We start from the raw sequence: 17,082 nt of genomic DNA, 5'->3' as shown, positions 1-17,082 counted from the left end.
GGACCGTCATCGTTCATAACTATGGCTGGCCTCACGAGCTGTGTCGGGTCCTGTTCCGAAGGCTTCCCAGGGACCAACTCGCTTAATCCTCAGACCAACCCAGTGAGAAGCCCCATGCCCACTTCACCTGTGGGGAAACAGACGGAGGCAGAAAGCAGTTAAGACATTTGATTAAGAAATAACAGAGCTGGGATTTCAACCCTGGAAGTGTGGCTCTGCAGGCAGGACAGAAAAGCCATAGGTTGGTTCCCTTCTGAGTTCTTGCTGCGGGACAAGTGACTCTAGGCCAACCCCCGCTCTGCTGGGGGAGACCCTGTCAGGAGTTACCGGACCTGTGGCAGCTGGAGTCCATTTCCTTCCAAATTCACTCTCGGACCAAGGGACAAATATTTGAACAACACGTCTCCTCGCTGACCCAAGAGCTAGACGCTGAAAATGTCTATGCCATAATAAGACTAAGAAATATACTTTTCTCTTAAATGTATGAAAACCCATTTACTGATTTTTTTTTTTTTTTAAGGGAAACAAGAGGAAACATGCCAACTCCACTAGGAGTCAACTTAATAAGCACTTGAACGTTTATTGCATCAGAGATGAGTTTCGAATGACAGCGGTTACCACTGCCGGCCTGGTCTGTCTCCCTCTCGACTCCCAGTAAGACAGCGCGTCTCCCCTGTGGCCAGGGGCATGGGTTTAAATTCCCCGCAGCCCCTAGGCCAAGATGTCACACCCTGAGGCAGTTGCTAGCTGACTGTGGAATTGAAAAGGACCGAAAACTGCTGATGGCCAGATGCCCCTCCCTTGGGTTCCCACAGTACCTGCTCTGAGGGTCTCTGTGTACCAGTTCTGCCCGGGGCAGGTGAGGGTGGGGAGGGCTGAGCTCCCGCCCCTACGGGAACAGGGGTCTGTGGAGGGGAGATGGTCCGGCGGGGAGGCGGAAGTCGCATTGGGCAGAATGGTGAGGACACTTGGGTATTTGGAGAACCATAAAAGGTGAGAAATCATGGAACCAAAGCCTTTTAACCTGTTGGGGTTCCCACTCTTTTTCTCAGAAAAATGCCTACGAACACATTTTTCCTTATAATTTCAGAAGGCTTACAAACTCCCCTGACACCATTCCATGGATACGCATGGACCCCCAAGTTAGAACGCCCTGATTTTACTCTAATCAGCTTGGAAGCTGAGGGTCACAGCGGTCAAGCCACTTACAAGAACTCACACAGCGGTTCAAGGCAGAACAGAGCTGGAGCTTGGCCTCCAGACTTCTGGGAGAGAAAGAACCCTTCCCAAGGCCCCAAACCACAGCAGGGTCACGTGACGGGCAGCGAGGCTGAGGTCGCCTGTGACTCAAACCTCGTCCAGCAGCCCCATGGCCTTGGGGTCTGTCTGATGTGTGACGAGCTTGCCTCTGTGGACATGCCATCTCTTCACGTTCCAGCGGTCAGGCTAAGACCTGATTTTTTGCCCAGTGCCAAATCCAGATGACAGTTTATTTAAAAAAAAAAAAGCCTGTGTTTCATTGACCGAACTGCCCCAGATCCCAGAATGGCCAGGGAACACTGACGTCCAAGGTGCAGCCTCAGACCCTTTCTTTTCTGAGTCCTAGGCTTACGAGGCCGTGGGTGTTGCAATGCTGGGGGTCATTGCTCTGTGGACACCAGACATGTGCCCCTGAGTCCTCACCCACCTTATTCTGCATCAGGTCTCTGTCTGGGGTCCTGATGTTTAAACATAAGACAGAGATGCTGTTGGGGATCTTTTTTTTTTTCCCCCCTAAAAATCACAGCAGACTCGGCAATGCTCACTTTTATAAAGAGCTTGGTGGAAGGGGGGGAGCAGAGGCGGCCCCCCGCTCTCTAGATCGAGTGTCAACACTGGCGTTTGATGCTTTTAGATATTTAGGTTCGAGAACTTGTCGGCATATTTTCTCATGAATTAGATGACCTGACAATCCTTAGACAGAGACAGGAAACCACGGCTTGTGGCCTTGTCACCTGCGAGCCCATCATCGTGCCTGGGATGCAGGCTGTGGGCATCGCGCCGATTTACGTGGCAGACACTCTGAAAATGCGAAGGCCCTGAGGCGCTTCAGACAAGGTCATCGGACCCCCATCTTTCAGTCTCTCAAGTCCTTCTCTCCCACACACCTGTACGCCAGGCAATAAAGACATGTCACCGTCCCAGGCTAATCTATGAAGTCGCTACAATGCTAATCAAAATTCCAGCTGGCATTTAAAACACGGAATTAGACACAGACTCCAAAATTCATCCGGAAGGGAAAATGTGCAAAAAAAAGTAAAACATATTGAAAAAGAACATCATGGGGGTGGGGGCAGGAGAGGACGTTTCCAGAAAACAAAACAAGGCGAGGACGGCAGGGAACGGAAGCTGGGACAGACGTGCGGACCAGACGGACGTGCGGACACGGGATAAAGAGGGCGTTTCCGTTTAGGGGCGGGAGAGCAGACCGCGGGTTCTCAAGGGGCGGCCCGTGGGCACGTGGGGTCCCCGAGATCCTTTCACGAACCCCCAAGCACCAGGACGTTCCTTGCCAGTCTCACTCTAGGTCTACCGTCCGGGGGAAGTCCACACTCAGCCTAACAGAGTGAGCGCTCGCGCACGCTCTGCTTCAAAATTTTCTAATTTCAAACGCAACCTATAAGAACAGATGTGATCTACATACACACACGTGCCGTGCGGCCCTCAGTAATTCTGACGCACACAAAGGCATCTGAGCCAGCATGTTTGAGAACTGCCGTCACAGAACATTAGCTGTATGCGGACCGTTCACAGAGCATTTGGGAAAGACAGAGTTAGAACTTAAGCTCACACAACAGGCATAGAATTATACTGCAGAGGAATTACTGTGCTAACCTTAGGAAACAAAATATAAAGGCATTAGAGGAAAATAAAATAATTTTTTGTATAATGCTGGGGTGAAGATATTAGGCATGAAGCTTAGGAGCCATACGGTATAAAATTTATAAATCGATTTTTATTAATAAACATTTTTTTTGGTATAAAAAAATAAAGTTAACAGGTTGGGAGAAAAATACTGGCAAAAGATATTCAGAAGATTATTACTGAGAATACATAAAGGACATGTTAATAGGAAAAAGAGCAAACAAACAACCTGGGTAAAGAATGGGCAAAGGGTATGAACTGACACATTGTGGTAAAAAAAAAAAAAAAAAGGCAAAAAACACGAAAGTGTGTACAAACCGACTAGTATCTAGAAAATGGAAATTGAAACAATGACGTTTTTCAGCCCATCAGATTGACAGAAATCACAGTCCTGGTAACATGCAGAGAGGGGGACGGGAAGAAATGGGGGGATGATGGTTTCCGATCTCGTTAGGGGACAACTTGGCATGTCAATCAACTTCCTTTCAACTCGGCGATTCCACATCTAGTTGTCATTCCCAGAGAAATCCGAACCCTCGTGCACGAAGACAGACACACAAGAAAACCCACTACCACACGAAAAAGAGTAAGACATCTAAATATCCGCCAGCAGAAGAGTATGCTACGGTTCGTCTGGAGCCTGGAATTCTATAAAGCAGTGGCAGAAAGAATGAGGTAGCTCTGTATGCTGACATGAGAACACCGCCAGGAAATATTTAAAAATCAAATTGTGGAACCATGCAAAGGGTATGATCCCCGTTAGGCAAAAGCAGTTTCCCGAGCTGTATATTGGCACGTGTGCATAAATGCACATGTATGTATTCAGACTTTAGGAGACCGTCGGGAAGGACCCAGAAAAACTGGCAAGGATGACAGAGGAAGAGACGAGCAACGCGTCCTTTCTCACTCTTACCTTTCGGACCGTTTGAAATTTTTTAGTGAGACTATGTTCTCGTATTAGTTGGGCAGTTCTAAAAAAACAGATAAGCTCCTCCCCTGACTTTGTGATCTTCCGAGACATAATCTGATGCTTATTCTTTATGAAATTCCCTCCATCAGACCGGGTAGGGGCAGTGGGGAGGAGTCTGTTTCCTGGTAGTTAAGGTAATGGGGCTCCAGTTTCCGCTACACCGCAGAGGAGAAATCAGGGTCATTTAAGTTCTCAGTGTGGGTCCAGCTTTGAGAATTAAGGACGCCCGTCCTATCTATTTTCTGGGGTCCTCCTGAGGATCAACAGATATCAAGTTGGATGGCCCTGGCAGCCTAGAGTTAGCAAAGGCCCATGCCTTTCCTCAATTGTCCACTGGGCCTATGGTGTCCTTGCTTATGTGGGCTCTCTGGCCAGCGCCACACCTTCTACCAAATTCCACTAAAACAGAATGCTGCCCGTTAGGCCATCGTGTATTTCAGATGGTGTGCCTTTGAAATGACTGCAAATCGGGGAGAAAAAGGCTCTCTGTCCAAAAACCCCACAAATGTAGAATTTAATTGCCATTTGATTTCCCAGCCACTGAAAACTCTTCATTTTGGGAGCACTGAACAATAAGTCATGATTAAAAATGACTGTAATCCTTTTAACTGGACATCAGGCTCCTCCTCCCGGTGATGGTGATGGGGGAGACCTGCTCCTGAGGGGATCCACCTCCCGGAGCCCCGGGGAGGGGGGTGTCCACGTGGCTGCCCTGCCCGCCGCTGGGTGGCATTTCCCATGAGGCTGTAACGCCGTCACTGTCAGGCACCTGCTTGTGTTCCTCTTTCCCTGTCTCCTGCCCCTAGTTGCTCCAGGCTGAAGCGGAGGTCGCTGTGTGCTCTCTCTTAGGCTCTGTTGGTAAACGTTTCTCGAACCTCAAACAGCTCGGTTCTCCCCCCAAACAGAGCTAGTCGTCTTCCTTTTCCACTCGCTGTGCCTGGGGCTGAACCCCCAGAATCGCTCTGACACGTCCCTCTCACCCCCTCTCCCCGTCTTCCCCCACTTCCCTCCCAACCCCCTCCTCATACTGATCTGCCTAGCTCGCAGCGGAGCTTGTTGCAGATTTTGATTTGGGGCCTTTCCTTTGCAAAGTCTCATTATTTCACCCCGCTGTTGCTCCCGACTGCAAGATGCACGTGCCTAAAAGCAAAACGACGAACCCCAGCTCTGACGCCGTCTGTCGTTCACCCGCTCCCAGCTGGGTCCCTGGTGTGCAGGAGAAGGTGGCTGCTCCTTTGCCGGTACTCAGTGCTGTCGGCACCCCAGCCCCTTCCCGGGGGCAATCGCTCCCGACCCTCGTCACCCCACCAGGGCTCAGCCGGCACGGCGCCCTCTCCCCGTGCCCACCGTGTGTGCTCGTCTGTAAGAGCATCCGTGCGCTCACACCGCTGGGGCAGAGGCGCGCTGGCTGGGAGCACCTGCTACGTTCCGGGGGCCAGCACCACGCCAACCTTGCTGAGGGAATGAAAGAGCACCCACCCGCCTGGGGCCCAGCTCAGGACGCTGGCCTGGCCTCGCCTGAAACCTCCCCGCTCCATTCCCGTTAGGACCCACCCAGCGCTCCGAGCCCCGTGCAAACCCCACCTGCCAGCGCCTTTCTTGATGTCCCCGCGGGATGCACAGCTTCCTCCCGGGCCGCACGCCCCACCTCGCATCCATTCTGTGATGTTTTTGTGACATTTCAGACTTATTCTGCTTTTAAGAAGTCAGAGTCAGAGTCCAGATCTTGGCGCCCGCAGATGTGCATGGAGGAAAATGAGTCACGCTGCCCTCCCAGTCGCTGCGCTGCCCGCTTTGGATGGAATGTGCTTCAAAGGCCTGGGCGGGCCGCTTTCTGGCTTCGTGACCCCAGCAGCTTGTGCGTGCGGTGGGCCTTCAGTGAGAGGATCACGAAGGAAACAGATGCAGGGTGGATCTCCTGCTGGAACCGGCCGGGCTTGGGGACCGAGGACCCACGCCATCCTTTTGGGAGAAGACTCTCCTTTTGTCCCTGCCCCTGGGGACGGCCAGGGGGTCCTTGAAAGTTCATAGCACTGGGCAGACAGCCCAGTGGCTCCAGGGGCCTGCACCCCCTGCCTCTGCTTCTCTGATGCAGGAAAGAAAAGGCGTCAGGTCGCTGGGACCGCTGAGCAGGCCACGGGAGGTGGCGAGAGCGGAGGCAGAGGGAGGCCAGGAAGCGTCCTTCCTCTCCCCGTCGTCCCTGGCAGGGCTGAGGGCACAGACTGGGAAGGGGCCTGTGAGTGCCCAAGGAGCCAGGCATTCTACCCACAGCCACGTATGAGGCCCCCGTCAGCCCCCCGGCCCCCTCCTCTGCCTCCCTGGCTTTGTTGCGCCCTGGAGCTACGACCCATCCAGCCTTGGTCTGCTCACCGACTGAGCTGGCTGATTCCTTTTTCTTAAAGTCTTGCTGGTTTCACGTGGGTCCAACAAAGAGCTTTTAGCCTATCCTCGTTTCCATCATTCTGGTCAGTATTTCTGATAAGCTGCCTCGGTCAGCTGTCAGTTAGCCATTTTTTGTTCCTAATCTCGCCTCATCAAAAAGATTGATTTTAGTTGGACGTTTTGTGGCGTACATCCATGGTGTGAGAAACCTTTGCCCGTGTCCTCGTTTCTCATGAAAATATTTTTAGAACATGGTCAGGGGATCGGATTAAAAGGCCACTGAAAAATTGTGACACTTCTTCATAGACTCACTCAACAGAGAGAGGGATTCTTGTCCGAAGCATGTACTTCAAACAGAAAACACCGTGAGAACGGGGGTGGGGGGGCCTTCAGGGGCTGCGCTGCGGACGCGGCAGGGGAGTTAGCGGCCCACCTAAAATACCAAAGGGCTTTGTAACTGAAAAACCCAGCACCTCACTATGTCTGATGTTCCTGAAATTCTCCTCCACTTCCGGGAAGAATAAAGAGCTTTGCCCGGACCGCTCACGTCACCTTCCCTATGGGACACAGGCAGCGGCAGCACTACTGGCGGAGTCCGCCTGAGCCTCGCTCCGGGCCCTCGCTTTTCTCGGGGAGGGGGTGGGTGCTTCTACCAGAGAGTCTTTTCTGTGGGCTGAGGCAGCTGCCCGGGATAGTTTGGCTTCAGCTTTAGGCGGCCTTTTTCCAGGGCCCCAGGAGACAGTGGATCAGGAGGTGCCCCTAAACCAGTGGGTACCGAATCAGTAGGAGGAAAGTTGTGAGGATGATAATCTCTGTAAGTTGGGACGGGCCGGCCCGTTTAAGCAGGGCCTCACGGGGAGTTCTGCTGATGTTTTCAGCCTGAACTCAGAGCAGGGAAGATGTATATTTATATTATTGTGTGTGTGTGTGTGTGTGTGTGCGTATTCTTACGTGTGTGTATATATTAGATGTGTGTATCTATCTATTTTTTTGCCCATCACTTTTTGTCTCTCACCCACTCTTTCTTGGATAACAGAAAGGGCGGAACAGGAGAGGGCGGGGTGCCACCGTAGACTCAGCGGTGACCGGCCTGCCAGCGGGCATCACGGGGGGGGGAGGCTCGGATGCATACCTTCCTACTGCACTGCACTTGAGCGCCGGGTCCCTGCGGTAGCTCCCACCTCAAGGCCTGCAGGATGGACAGAGCCACGCCCTGCCCGCCCCCCACCCAGAAGATGCCCTGATCCCCGGCACCTGTGAATGCATTACCTACGTGGCAAAGGGAGTTAGTTCACAGAGTGGAGGTCACAGACCTTGAGACGGGAGATTCTCCTGAATCGTCAGGGTGGGGCTGATCTTTAAAAGCGGAGCGGTTCCGGCTGAGGTCAGAGGGATGGCCAAAGAAGAGACAGGACAGATGCACGGCGAGAGGGACCCGATCCGCGGTCACCGGCTTTGAGAAGGAAAGGAGTCGTGGGCCAGAGTGCACCCAGGAAACAGGGACCTCGGGCTTGTAGCCCACAACTTCGGTCAACCACCTGACCGAGGCCGGGAGAGGGTCTCCCCAGAGGCTTCAGGTAAGAGACCAGCTGGCCAACACCTTGTGGGGCCTGGAGCAGGAACCAGGCAAGCCCACTGGACTTTGACCTACGGAACTGTGTGATGATACATTCACGTTGCTCTAAGCCTCTAGACGTGTGGCTATTAGTTACAGCAGCCACAGGAAGCTAATGCAGCTGGACTCGTGCGCACGTAGTGCTGCGGGAGGCCCTGGCCTGGAGGTGCCGGGATGTGCCGCGGCCGAGCGCGTCCAGGTGCCGTAAGGGGCCTGCCACGCCCTCGGCAGGGGTGGCTGCCAAACGCCTCGGTCACACCGTCAAAGGGAAAAGCATCGGGCTGCTGGTGGAGGGTCAGCAGCCATCATTGGCAACAGTTTGGTTTTCAAAAGCTGGGCCACAAGGGAAACGCGTTACCTCCACCGGAGAAGGACGTTTCAGAGGACAATCAGCTAGCGCGAGGATTTCTCCCATCTCGGCTCTACGTGAACCGCTGCCCCAGCCAGGCGGGCTGGCCACTTCGAATGCGACGCTGCCTCCTCCCCTCACGGGGGCACCGCGCTCCTGATCGCACGGCCAGAACACGAGCCTGGGCAGCCGCGTGTGCTCTAGAACGTTCCGGCACAGCCTGCCCATCGCAGACAGTGCCACGGGAAGAAGCCTCCCTGAAATCACTCCCGCCACACGTGTAAGCGACGCTTCGGCGTCGAGCCTTCTCGCCGGCACTCCAAACAGCCGGTCTCGTCGGCACGGCACTGCCCAAGGCACAGTGGCTGACGACCACGGGTCAAAGCACTGAGACTCGAGAGGGCTGAGGGGGGGGACCCGGACCTCATAACGAAGTATGATGGAGAAGGAATTAGAAGCTGTCTAGGACTTGCTACCTGGGTTTTCCTGGAGACTCCTCCAGGATTGTGAGGTGACAAGACCCACAAGTCTGTAGTGAGCACCCCGAAGACCCGGCTGCCACAAGCCCAGCACACACAGCCCCTCTGCTCCAGCGGGGTTGGGGGGCGGCATGCCAGAAGTGCCCTGAGGACCCCGTGGAGCAGCAGGTAGCCCGCAGGCCCCGGGCCGGGACAGCTGCAATGCCCCCGGCTTCCTCCCCGCCCCGCTTGGAGGAGTCCCCGTCACTGACGTCCGTGCATCGAAACGCATGCCCGTCTCAGCCCAGATGTTCATTCTTCAGGAATCCTCCACCACGGATGATGACTCCTGGGAGTAACAAGGAGTCCAAGTCCAGTTCACCTGGTTACATGAAGAAGATACCGACCCGGGTCCCAGATGGAGCCAGGTCAGCGGGTCCAGGAGGCTGATGCCACACTAGCTAGTGTAAAACCTAAGGGGACTGGGGGTGGGGGGCCCATGCGAGCACGTAATGGGTGAACATTTTGTTTTCCAGATCAGATTCCTATGGCATACGCCTGTATGTACTATTCGAAAGGATGGGATTACTCAGGATGAGTTGAGATCGACCATCTTTAGTCTACTCTGGGCTGTGAAAAGGTGTTCTGTTCCCACGGATAAACACGGGTTATCCATACTGCCCAGAGGAAGCCAAACTCACTGCTGGACGGAATCCATACAGAAGCTGGGGGATTCCCATCTGGTGGCTGCCTACCAAGATAGAGACCCACACAGTCTCTCAGACCCACACAGGGGCAGCCACAAATATTCTCCAGGGACCACCTGCTGTTCAAAACAAAGTCAGCCGGGGCTCCCAGGCTTCCTTCTCCCCAAACCAACCTGACTTAACACACATCAACGTGGGTTTCTGGGGGTGGGCAGCAACTCACACTTGGTTTCCCAGCAAAAGAGCAATGCAATTTAAACAGGGCTAAATGAGTCACTGCGAAGTTCAAGCATTCAGATGCTATTACTCATGCGAGTGAATATTAGGGAGCTCTCTGGATGCTGCACAGAACAAAAAGAATACGACTGCTGAGAAGACAGGCCAGGGCACGAGAGGAAGAAGTAACTGAGCAGAAGGTTGGTCCAATACTTAACACGTCGGCCTCGTGAAAAACACAGCAACCAGAAAGGATATCTTGCAGGTGTGTCCTTAAGAGCATTTAGGAATCCTGACTGTTGTGACCCTGTGGGAATGAAACCAAAATTTAGTATCCGAACATCCACTTCCAGAAAACCGCTTTCATGCTAAGGCTCTCATCTACATAAAAACAATAGGTGTCTTCAGGTCAATTAAATGATTACACTGTGTATGTGCTACAGTACTCTGTATACTGATCCCAGATTGAGATCCCGCTAAAGTCATGCAACAAGAAAACAGCAGATTCATAATTAGACCCAACATCTGCAGGATATTTTTTTCCATAAAAGCAGATGAATGTCTGCACACTTTCCCATAAATTACAGTTCAGATTACTCTTTTGTTTTCCTCATCTTAATAGGAATACAGAATACCGTATGTGATTTTTTTTCTCTTCTTTTATGAAAGGCTGTTTTACCAGTTTGTTAACTTTTGACCCTGGACGTCCAGAAACTAGGCTATGTATAAAAGACATCCTTCTCAGTGTCCAGAGTAAACGAGCTCATAAAGCTGAAGTTTATTACCGACCCCTCTTGAGTTTAAGTCATTTTCATATGAACTGTCTGTGCAAAGAGACATTTCTTTAAGGGCTTGAGCAAAGATGCATCTGACAAGAAGCAATTTTTATGTATTAACATTATGGTTCTTGCGACTGAGAGCCCACACAAAGGAACCCTGGAACGCCCATCTTGGGGTGGTGATGCCTGGTCCCTGCTGGGCTGCACGACGCCACGAGTTTGGGGACGTGATCTGGCCCTGGGAGCAATGGGGTGAAGAGGGAGCAGCTACAATAGGACTGGCTCTAGTGCTTCTCTGGGGCGTGTCCTGCCGGTGCGGCTGCAACGTGGGAGGAGACCCCTCTTTGTGACTGACGTGTGCCCAGCTACGGGAAGGCTGTGAGTGGGACGGCTCCATATTCTTCCTCGAGTTCCCACGCCCTCTGTGCCGGCCTCCCCTCCTCCCTGTGCCCACTGGCTACCACTGAGGCACGAGGATGTGCCACGTGCTAGGATGCCAACTGGTGGGAGAATGAATGCAAGAAGCTTAGGGCTTTCTCGTCCTCGCTGCTGAGTCAGTAGGGCAAAGCCAGCGAGTGGGCTGCTGCAGAGCTTAGAGCAAACACGATCCTGAGGCAAAATGAGGAGAGCAGAAGCAATGACTTCCTTTTCCTGCTGGGCTCAAACGGTATGGATTCCCAAACTCTCCTTCCTCTTTGAGGAATCCCAGACATCGGCTTGCCAGGAATCTCTGCGGTAACAATTCTCGCCGCACCTTTCCCTCCCAGTCCTGTCCTGGCAGGAGGAACTCAGGTGGCAGCTCCCCAGCTGCTTTCAAACGGCTCTCTGCCTTTGCCAGTGTGCTCAGAATCTTAGGGGCATCATGGGAACCACGTGAGAAACTCTGTCCTTCCTGAAAGTATCACCTACCAAGCTGAATGGGGGGGCAGTGGGGACAGGGTTGTTTAGTGGGGGCGTTTGGGAGGGGTGCAGAACAAGCCTAGGGGAAAACTTTTATTTGCTTTTGTCCAAAATGTTCAGGTGACTTTCAGCAAGTCAGTTCTGAATGCTCTTTTAGTGGAAGATTGGATTAGCTACGTAGAAGCATAAACCACAGCAAACCGAGTTTGCTCAAGCCAGGGTGAATGAACCTTTGAAGGAGATGAACAGTGAAATGTATATCACGACTGTGGTGGCAGACGGCCAGATTCACTGTGCGTGTGCGTGTGCACACATGCGTGTGTATGTGTGCACGTGTGTGCGTGTATGTGTGTTTCCCCAGAGTCTGAGTGTGTGGCTGAGCAAGCGAAAGCTGGCCCTTGATATCCAGAACGTAGGGGCAAAGCCATAAACACCACGTGATACCGTGCACGGGAAAGCATTCCGAAGTCACTAAAGACGACATGGAAACGAAACGTTCGGACGCTATTTTTCGGTATCACAGGTAATGGGCCGGAATATCACTGCTTATTTCTTCCGTGGCTGTGTGCACGGTTGCTTCTTCTCTCTGATTCTTTCGTCTGTTAGTGCACAGATAGGACCCCGGCTGCGTTTGCCGTTTGGCGACTCCGAAGGGAGAGAGCGAGGTGCCCCTGCAGACCTGCGCTGGCACCGTCCCCTGTTTCGTGGGAGGGGTCTCTAATGATCGTCGACCCCTTTCCTGCATTCCCGCCAAGTTATGGCTTTCGAGTGTGTGTTACGAATTTGTGTCACATTTAGATGAAAGGATTTCAGTCCAAAAGAATAAGAACTAGGACTTTAAATGCCTATCAAAATCTGGGATTCTCCATTTCATGTTCAAACTTGGCCAATATTTAAAAAGAATTAACGTGAAACTTTCCACGCCACCCACTTCCCCTGGGCCCCATACAAACTCCACCGAAAGAGAAGGGGAGGAAAATCCTCCTGATCTCCCTTAGCATACACCCCATTTGTGGGCTGAGCGCTGCTTCACGGGAAGAAAGTGAGGCATGGACTTAGATACTTTCTGGAACGTTCCAGAAAGAGGCTCTGTACTTGCTAATGGGTGGTTGTACTTGAGGCAGGTGGAAAGGAGATACCGCTGGTCTTTAATGTTGCTAATGGCACTGTGACAGAAGTTTAAAGGCTTAAATTATAGTTCAAAGCCAATTAACTTCCTTCTCATTACTCCCTATTGTAGGAAAGTGAATGGCCAAGAGACAAAAGAAATTCTAAGTTCTGACCTTCGGAACAGGGAACGAAAAATGCCATTTACTCAGGCAAATATATATTAAAGTCGTTTATATCCAAATCTCATTTTTAACCAAGTCATATGCCAGGGGCGATTTACTAATGTTCTAACAGTTCACTGAACTTCTTACCAAGTGTATGTCTCTAGCTTACGTAGGCTTGTGTGTAAGAAAACCCAGTTTTCACCCCTATGTTTTTTTTTTTCCCCCTCAGGGAGAGTGACTGCTCCTGCTTAAGTAGATCTCATATTAAAAAAAAAAAAAAAAGCTCCACTGTTCTGTGGGGATCGCTGTAGCACGTTACCCTTCGTGCAAAATGCGGGGGATGATTCTTGCAGAGAGTTCCTTAGCAGACGAGAACGTGAAGTCACTGAGGTTGGACTAGGGACAAGTGTGTCAGGGAAAAAGTCTTATCTGTTGGAGAGAGCCTGACCTGGGTGTGACCCTGGCAGCTGCGGTTGGCAGGGTGGGGGATGGGGAACGGGGGGCAGGGAGAGGGATGGAGGAACAGGGTCGGGCTGCAAGTGAGGCAGGGGACGGGGCAGGGGAGAGAGAGAGAGAGAGAGAGAGAGAGAGAGAGAGAGAGAGAGAGAGAAGAAAGAGAAAGCCCGAAATGATCAACATCTCGACTCAAAATCAAACCAGAAAACCGAAGTCAGGCAAATGGTTACATACGTGATCTGAGTTCGCCAGCATACTTACGAAGGACGACGTGGGTGATAACGAGTGCAAATATAAAGACTGTCAGAAAAGACAGAGATAAGATAAACATATAAAAAAATCTGTAGTTTCTTTTCCCCACACAGTTGCCTACCCAGGGACAGTGGTGATCAAACCGCTCTGCAACGAGAGAAAAGACACGTGGAAACCATCGGGTCAGTCGGGCGTCTTTCTGCATCGGCGCCACCCAGTGCTCTGATCATGTAACCATGGTATCGGAGCACACATTTCCAAAGTAACACTCAGAGAAATGCTGAACAGTGAGACATCTCAGAAACATATTTCGTTTTAACAGAACTTTACTGTTTCGAGAAGACATTTATTCTCATTATCATCAGGAAAGTATAAAAGCTTGATTCTTCTGTAAAAACAAAACAAAACAAAACAAAAAACACCCTGGTTCACAGAACAGTCTTCCCTTAAGATGCCGGCACCTCTGAAGTTCAGGGCTGAGCTGGGAGCCACTAGGTCTCCGCCCTTCACGGGCGTGTAGAATTGAGTGACTGCTTCTCACGGTAAAGTGGCTACAGAGACAGGTTCCAAGGGGTCGGGACAGGATAGAGGGACCATCCCTAGTTTTCCCAACCCAGCCACAACTGCTTCCTGAGGAATGCCTCTGCTATTGCAATAGTCACAGGAGGATTGATATTATTTTTATTTTTATTTTTTATTTATATATTTTTAGGCGAGTCAACCCTTGGCTGACCTCACAGATTGCAAGAACCTGTCAGCTTACAATCCCTTATTTTTTATTTATTTTTTATGCCTACAGCACCTGGTCTTCCTAGGTGGTCTCCCATCCAAGTACTAACCAAGCCCAACCCTGCGTAGCTTCCGGGATCAGATGGGATCGGGCTTGTTCAGGGTGTTATGAACTACACTCTTCAAGTGCAGTGTAGCCCATTGGGTCTTTTAGCCCACAATTCTCAGCTCCCTGACCTATAAAACAAGGGTACTTTATGGAGTGCTCATGGGATTCAACAGAATAATGTCTGGGAAGGCATTTTTAAAAAAGCGTACGGGATGCTTTAGAGTGTGTCGAGAGAGGTCACAGACATGCGTACACTTGGCCCTGAAATGTTCAGGACAATGGTGATGTTGGTCTCCTATTCGGGAGGACTATGGAGAGTGACCTTCTAGAACGCCCACCCACCGTGGACGGCCCGTGTAGGGACGCCGGAAGTCAGGGGGCGGGGGTGCCAGGCATACCGCATAGTTTTTTGACTCAGGGTCTTTTCCAAACTTAGTTCTGCTCAGTTTTCACCTTTTACCTATCCATACGTACCTGAGAAGCACACAGACAGGGCTACATGAGATGTGACTGCGTAAATAAAACAAAAAGCGACCCCGTGCAGTCAATTTCATCACCCCCGGGCCACCTATCATAAGTCACTCGCCTCACGTTTTATGTCTACTACAAGCTCGTTTCTTGGAAAGGGCATGAGGCCACCTGGAGGTGGTGGTGGCAGAGGAACTATAAGAGTCACTGTTGTCTGCAAGTGACATTAACAAGAAACAGTCCGCGCGGAGGACCTGGAGAGAAATTTCAGAGCTCACCGTTCTGGTGACAAGCTGGCGGCCTAGAAGATGCTCACACTCCAAGGAAGGGACTTCCTACTGACGCCCCCACGTGAGGTACATCTCGCGTGCGCTGCCGCCCGCACAGGTGGAAGGGTGAACCCCAACCTCATCCCCCCCGCCCCACAACATAGGCTGTCCAACGGAGAAGTCCGCACAAAGAAGCACAAGATGGAAACAAATCCGAACCAGCCAGATTTTCCTAAGCCTCTGAGGCCGTCTTTTGAGAGGCCCTCTTTTCTTTTCGATACGTGAGTGCAGAAAATGGGGGTGAGGAGGGGAGGCTGGGGCCCAGAGGCACGTAGTGGGATGGAAGCCCTGTCTCTGGCTGTCAAAGCCCATCTCCGAAGCCCAGGTGTGTGGTGGACGAGCCAGCAGAAAGGAGACACGGGGCTCGGGAGGCGTGATCAACGCCCCGGGTCCCCCTGCGAAGCGCCGAGGCCTTGGCGGCTCGCTGGGCATCATTTCTGCGCGGTGGACGGCGGTCGTGTTACGAGCTTAGAAAGCTTCCTATCAGCTAAGCTGTGACGCTGTGCCTTCCTGAGCGAAGGCAACCGGAGTCGTGAAAGCAACAGAGGATGCTCAGGGACACCTCGGGCCTGGCTCTCTGGTGGCCTTGACTAGAAAGCAGTTTCCATTTAGAAGCCTGTCTGATTAAAAAAAAAAAATTTTTTTTGGCCGATGAAAATCCTACTGAGAAAGTGGGCTCACTGAGCGATGATTTGCTTAAGTATTTATTACGTCCGCCTTGGTCTGCCGACCACAGAGCGGTACATGAGTCTGACGGACTCTGTAGGCCTCCGAGGAACAAGGACGCTGTCTGTCCAGCGGCCGCCTGATACGCCCACCTCCTTCCTCGGCTCCCTTCTCAGACGCCTGGCTTCCGGTCAGGGGCTGCACCCAGGGCTCGGGCCGGGCCTCTGCCCTTCTCCACGGACTCTCCCTCTCTCTCACCGGGCAATCCCTCTTTATCCCAAGTTCAAATGCCAGCTACATGTTGATGATACCGAAACGGCCACGCGTTGACCTGGGCAGCTGACTCACGCTGAACGGCCTGGCACCTCAAACTCAACACCCAGAGAGACGTTCCCATTATCCCTCCCCAAACCGGATCCTCTTCACGCAGAACCCCACTCGACCCCATTCTTTCCCTCACCCCCACATCCGATCCACGAGCAAGTCCTGTCAGCTCCACCCCCACCTTGACCTAAAATCATCTCCCTTATTTTTATTTGCTTTTATCTGTCAACCCTAAGCCTTTAATAAATAGCTGTCAGATGACTGAATAAACCTTGTAACTGCCACAGGGACATCCACGCGGCAAGCACGCTGCCCAATGTCACACAGGCAGCAAGGCGGGGACGGGGTCCGGCCCCCTCGCCTCCAGAACTCTCGACCGCGAAATGCCACGTGCCTTTATTGGCTCCTTGCCGCGTGCCCAGCACTGGGCCAGAGTGCCGGACAACTGAGAAGGAAAACAACACATACTCCTCAGAGCCCAGGAATGAACTCCGCACAGAGAAAAACCGAACGGAGCCCTGAAATCCGTCTGCTCTCTGGCCCTCGCTGGCGGGAAGCCACGTCCTCCCTTCGCGGGTCGAGGGTGAACGGGACGAGGGCTGGCTCACCCTGTCCTGCACGGCTCTGCCCTGAGGCCCTGGCTGGAGCTTGGGGGACTCAGGGACGCTTAGGAGATGCCTGGGTTGTTTTGAACGGGAGGCTTGTGTTATCTGGTTTTCAGGCAAGAAGAGCAGACGAGAAGCCAGTATGAGCAGAGCTGGGAGCCGAGCTGGGAAGAGAGCGTGCGGCCGGACACAGGGACCTGAGCCAGGCTGTCCTTGGCCGGGAGGGAGAACATCTGGAGGGGGAGGGGGCGGGGGAGCCCGGCAGCTGGCAGCACAAGCTGCGTGCAAACCGCAGCATCTGGGACGTTTCAAACAGCTGCGATTAGAGGTCGGTTTGTGTATTTTCCGTGTGGAACATTCCGACGGGGCGTCCTGGGTCCTGGGCTGTGGGGGGCGGGGCGCGGCGATGGGAGGGTCCTTGAAGAAGCACGTTGGAGCTGCCGCTCCATCTCTTGGTTCTGAAGTCTGGGTCCTGCCCAAAGGTGGGGGGGGGGTCTCTGGAGGTTTCCTTTAAAAAGAATGAGGAACTACTCCCTAAAAGAGGCCGCAGAGGAACTCAGACTGTGGGGAGGGAGTGAACACGGTGCAGT

At 52.5% G+C, this 17,082-nt stretch overlaps 1 protein-coding gene and 1 pseudogene across 5 annotated transcripts in view; both read right to left on the bottom strand.

The window, feature by feature from the left end:
- The window catches only part of ZDHHC14 (zinc finger DHHC-type palmitoyltransferase 14), a 213,930-nt gene that overhangs the window by 17,645 nt on the left and 179,203 nt on the right, over window positions 1-17,082 (bottom strand). For 2 of the 5 annotated variants that reach the window (XM_016162747.2, XM_016162749.2), the window contains exons 4-5: window positions 13,272-13,409; window positions 9,860-9,908 (exon numbers count right to left, since the gene is read on the bottom strand). In XM_016162747.2, the coding sequence (XP_016018233.1) occupies window positions 9,860-9,908; window positions 13,272-13,409 (187 nt within the window). Of the gene's footprint in view, window positions 1-9,859; window positions 9,909-13,244; window positions 13,410-17,082 lie in introns of all 5 variants that reach the window. The other 3 variants (XM_016162748.2, XM_016162746.2, XM_016162751.2) reach the window with 2 other exon arrangements.
- On the bottom strand, window positions 14,053-14,172 carry LOC118605193 (annotated as a pseudogene).

Source organism: Rousettus aegyptiacus, unplaced genomic scaffold, assembly GCF_014176215.1.
Source record: "Rousettus aegyptiacus isolate mRouAeg1 unplaced genomic scaffold, mRouAeg1.p scaffold_m13_p_1, whole genome shotgun sequence".
NCBI lineage: Eukaryota > Metazoa > Chordata > Mammalia > Chiroptera > Pteropodidae > Rousettus > Rousettus aegyptiacus.
The sequence above is the reverse complement of the archived record's forward strand: the minus strand, read 5'-3'. Positions and strand labels throughout refer to the sequence as shown.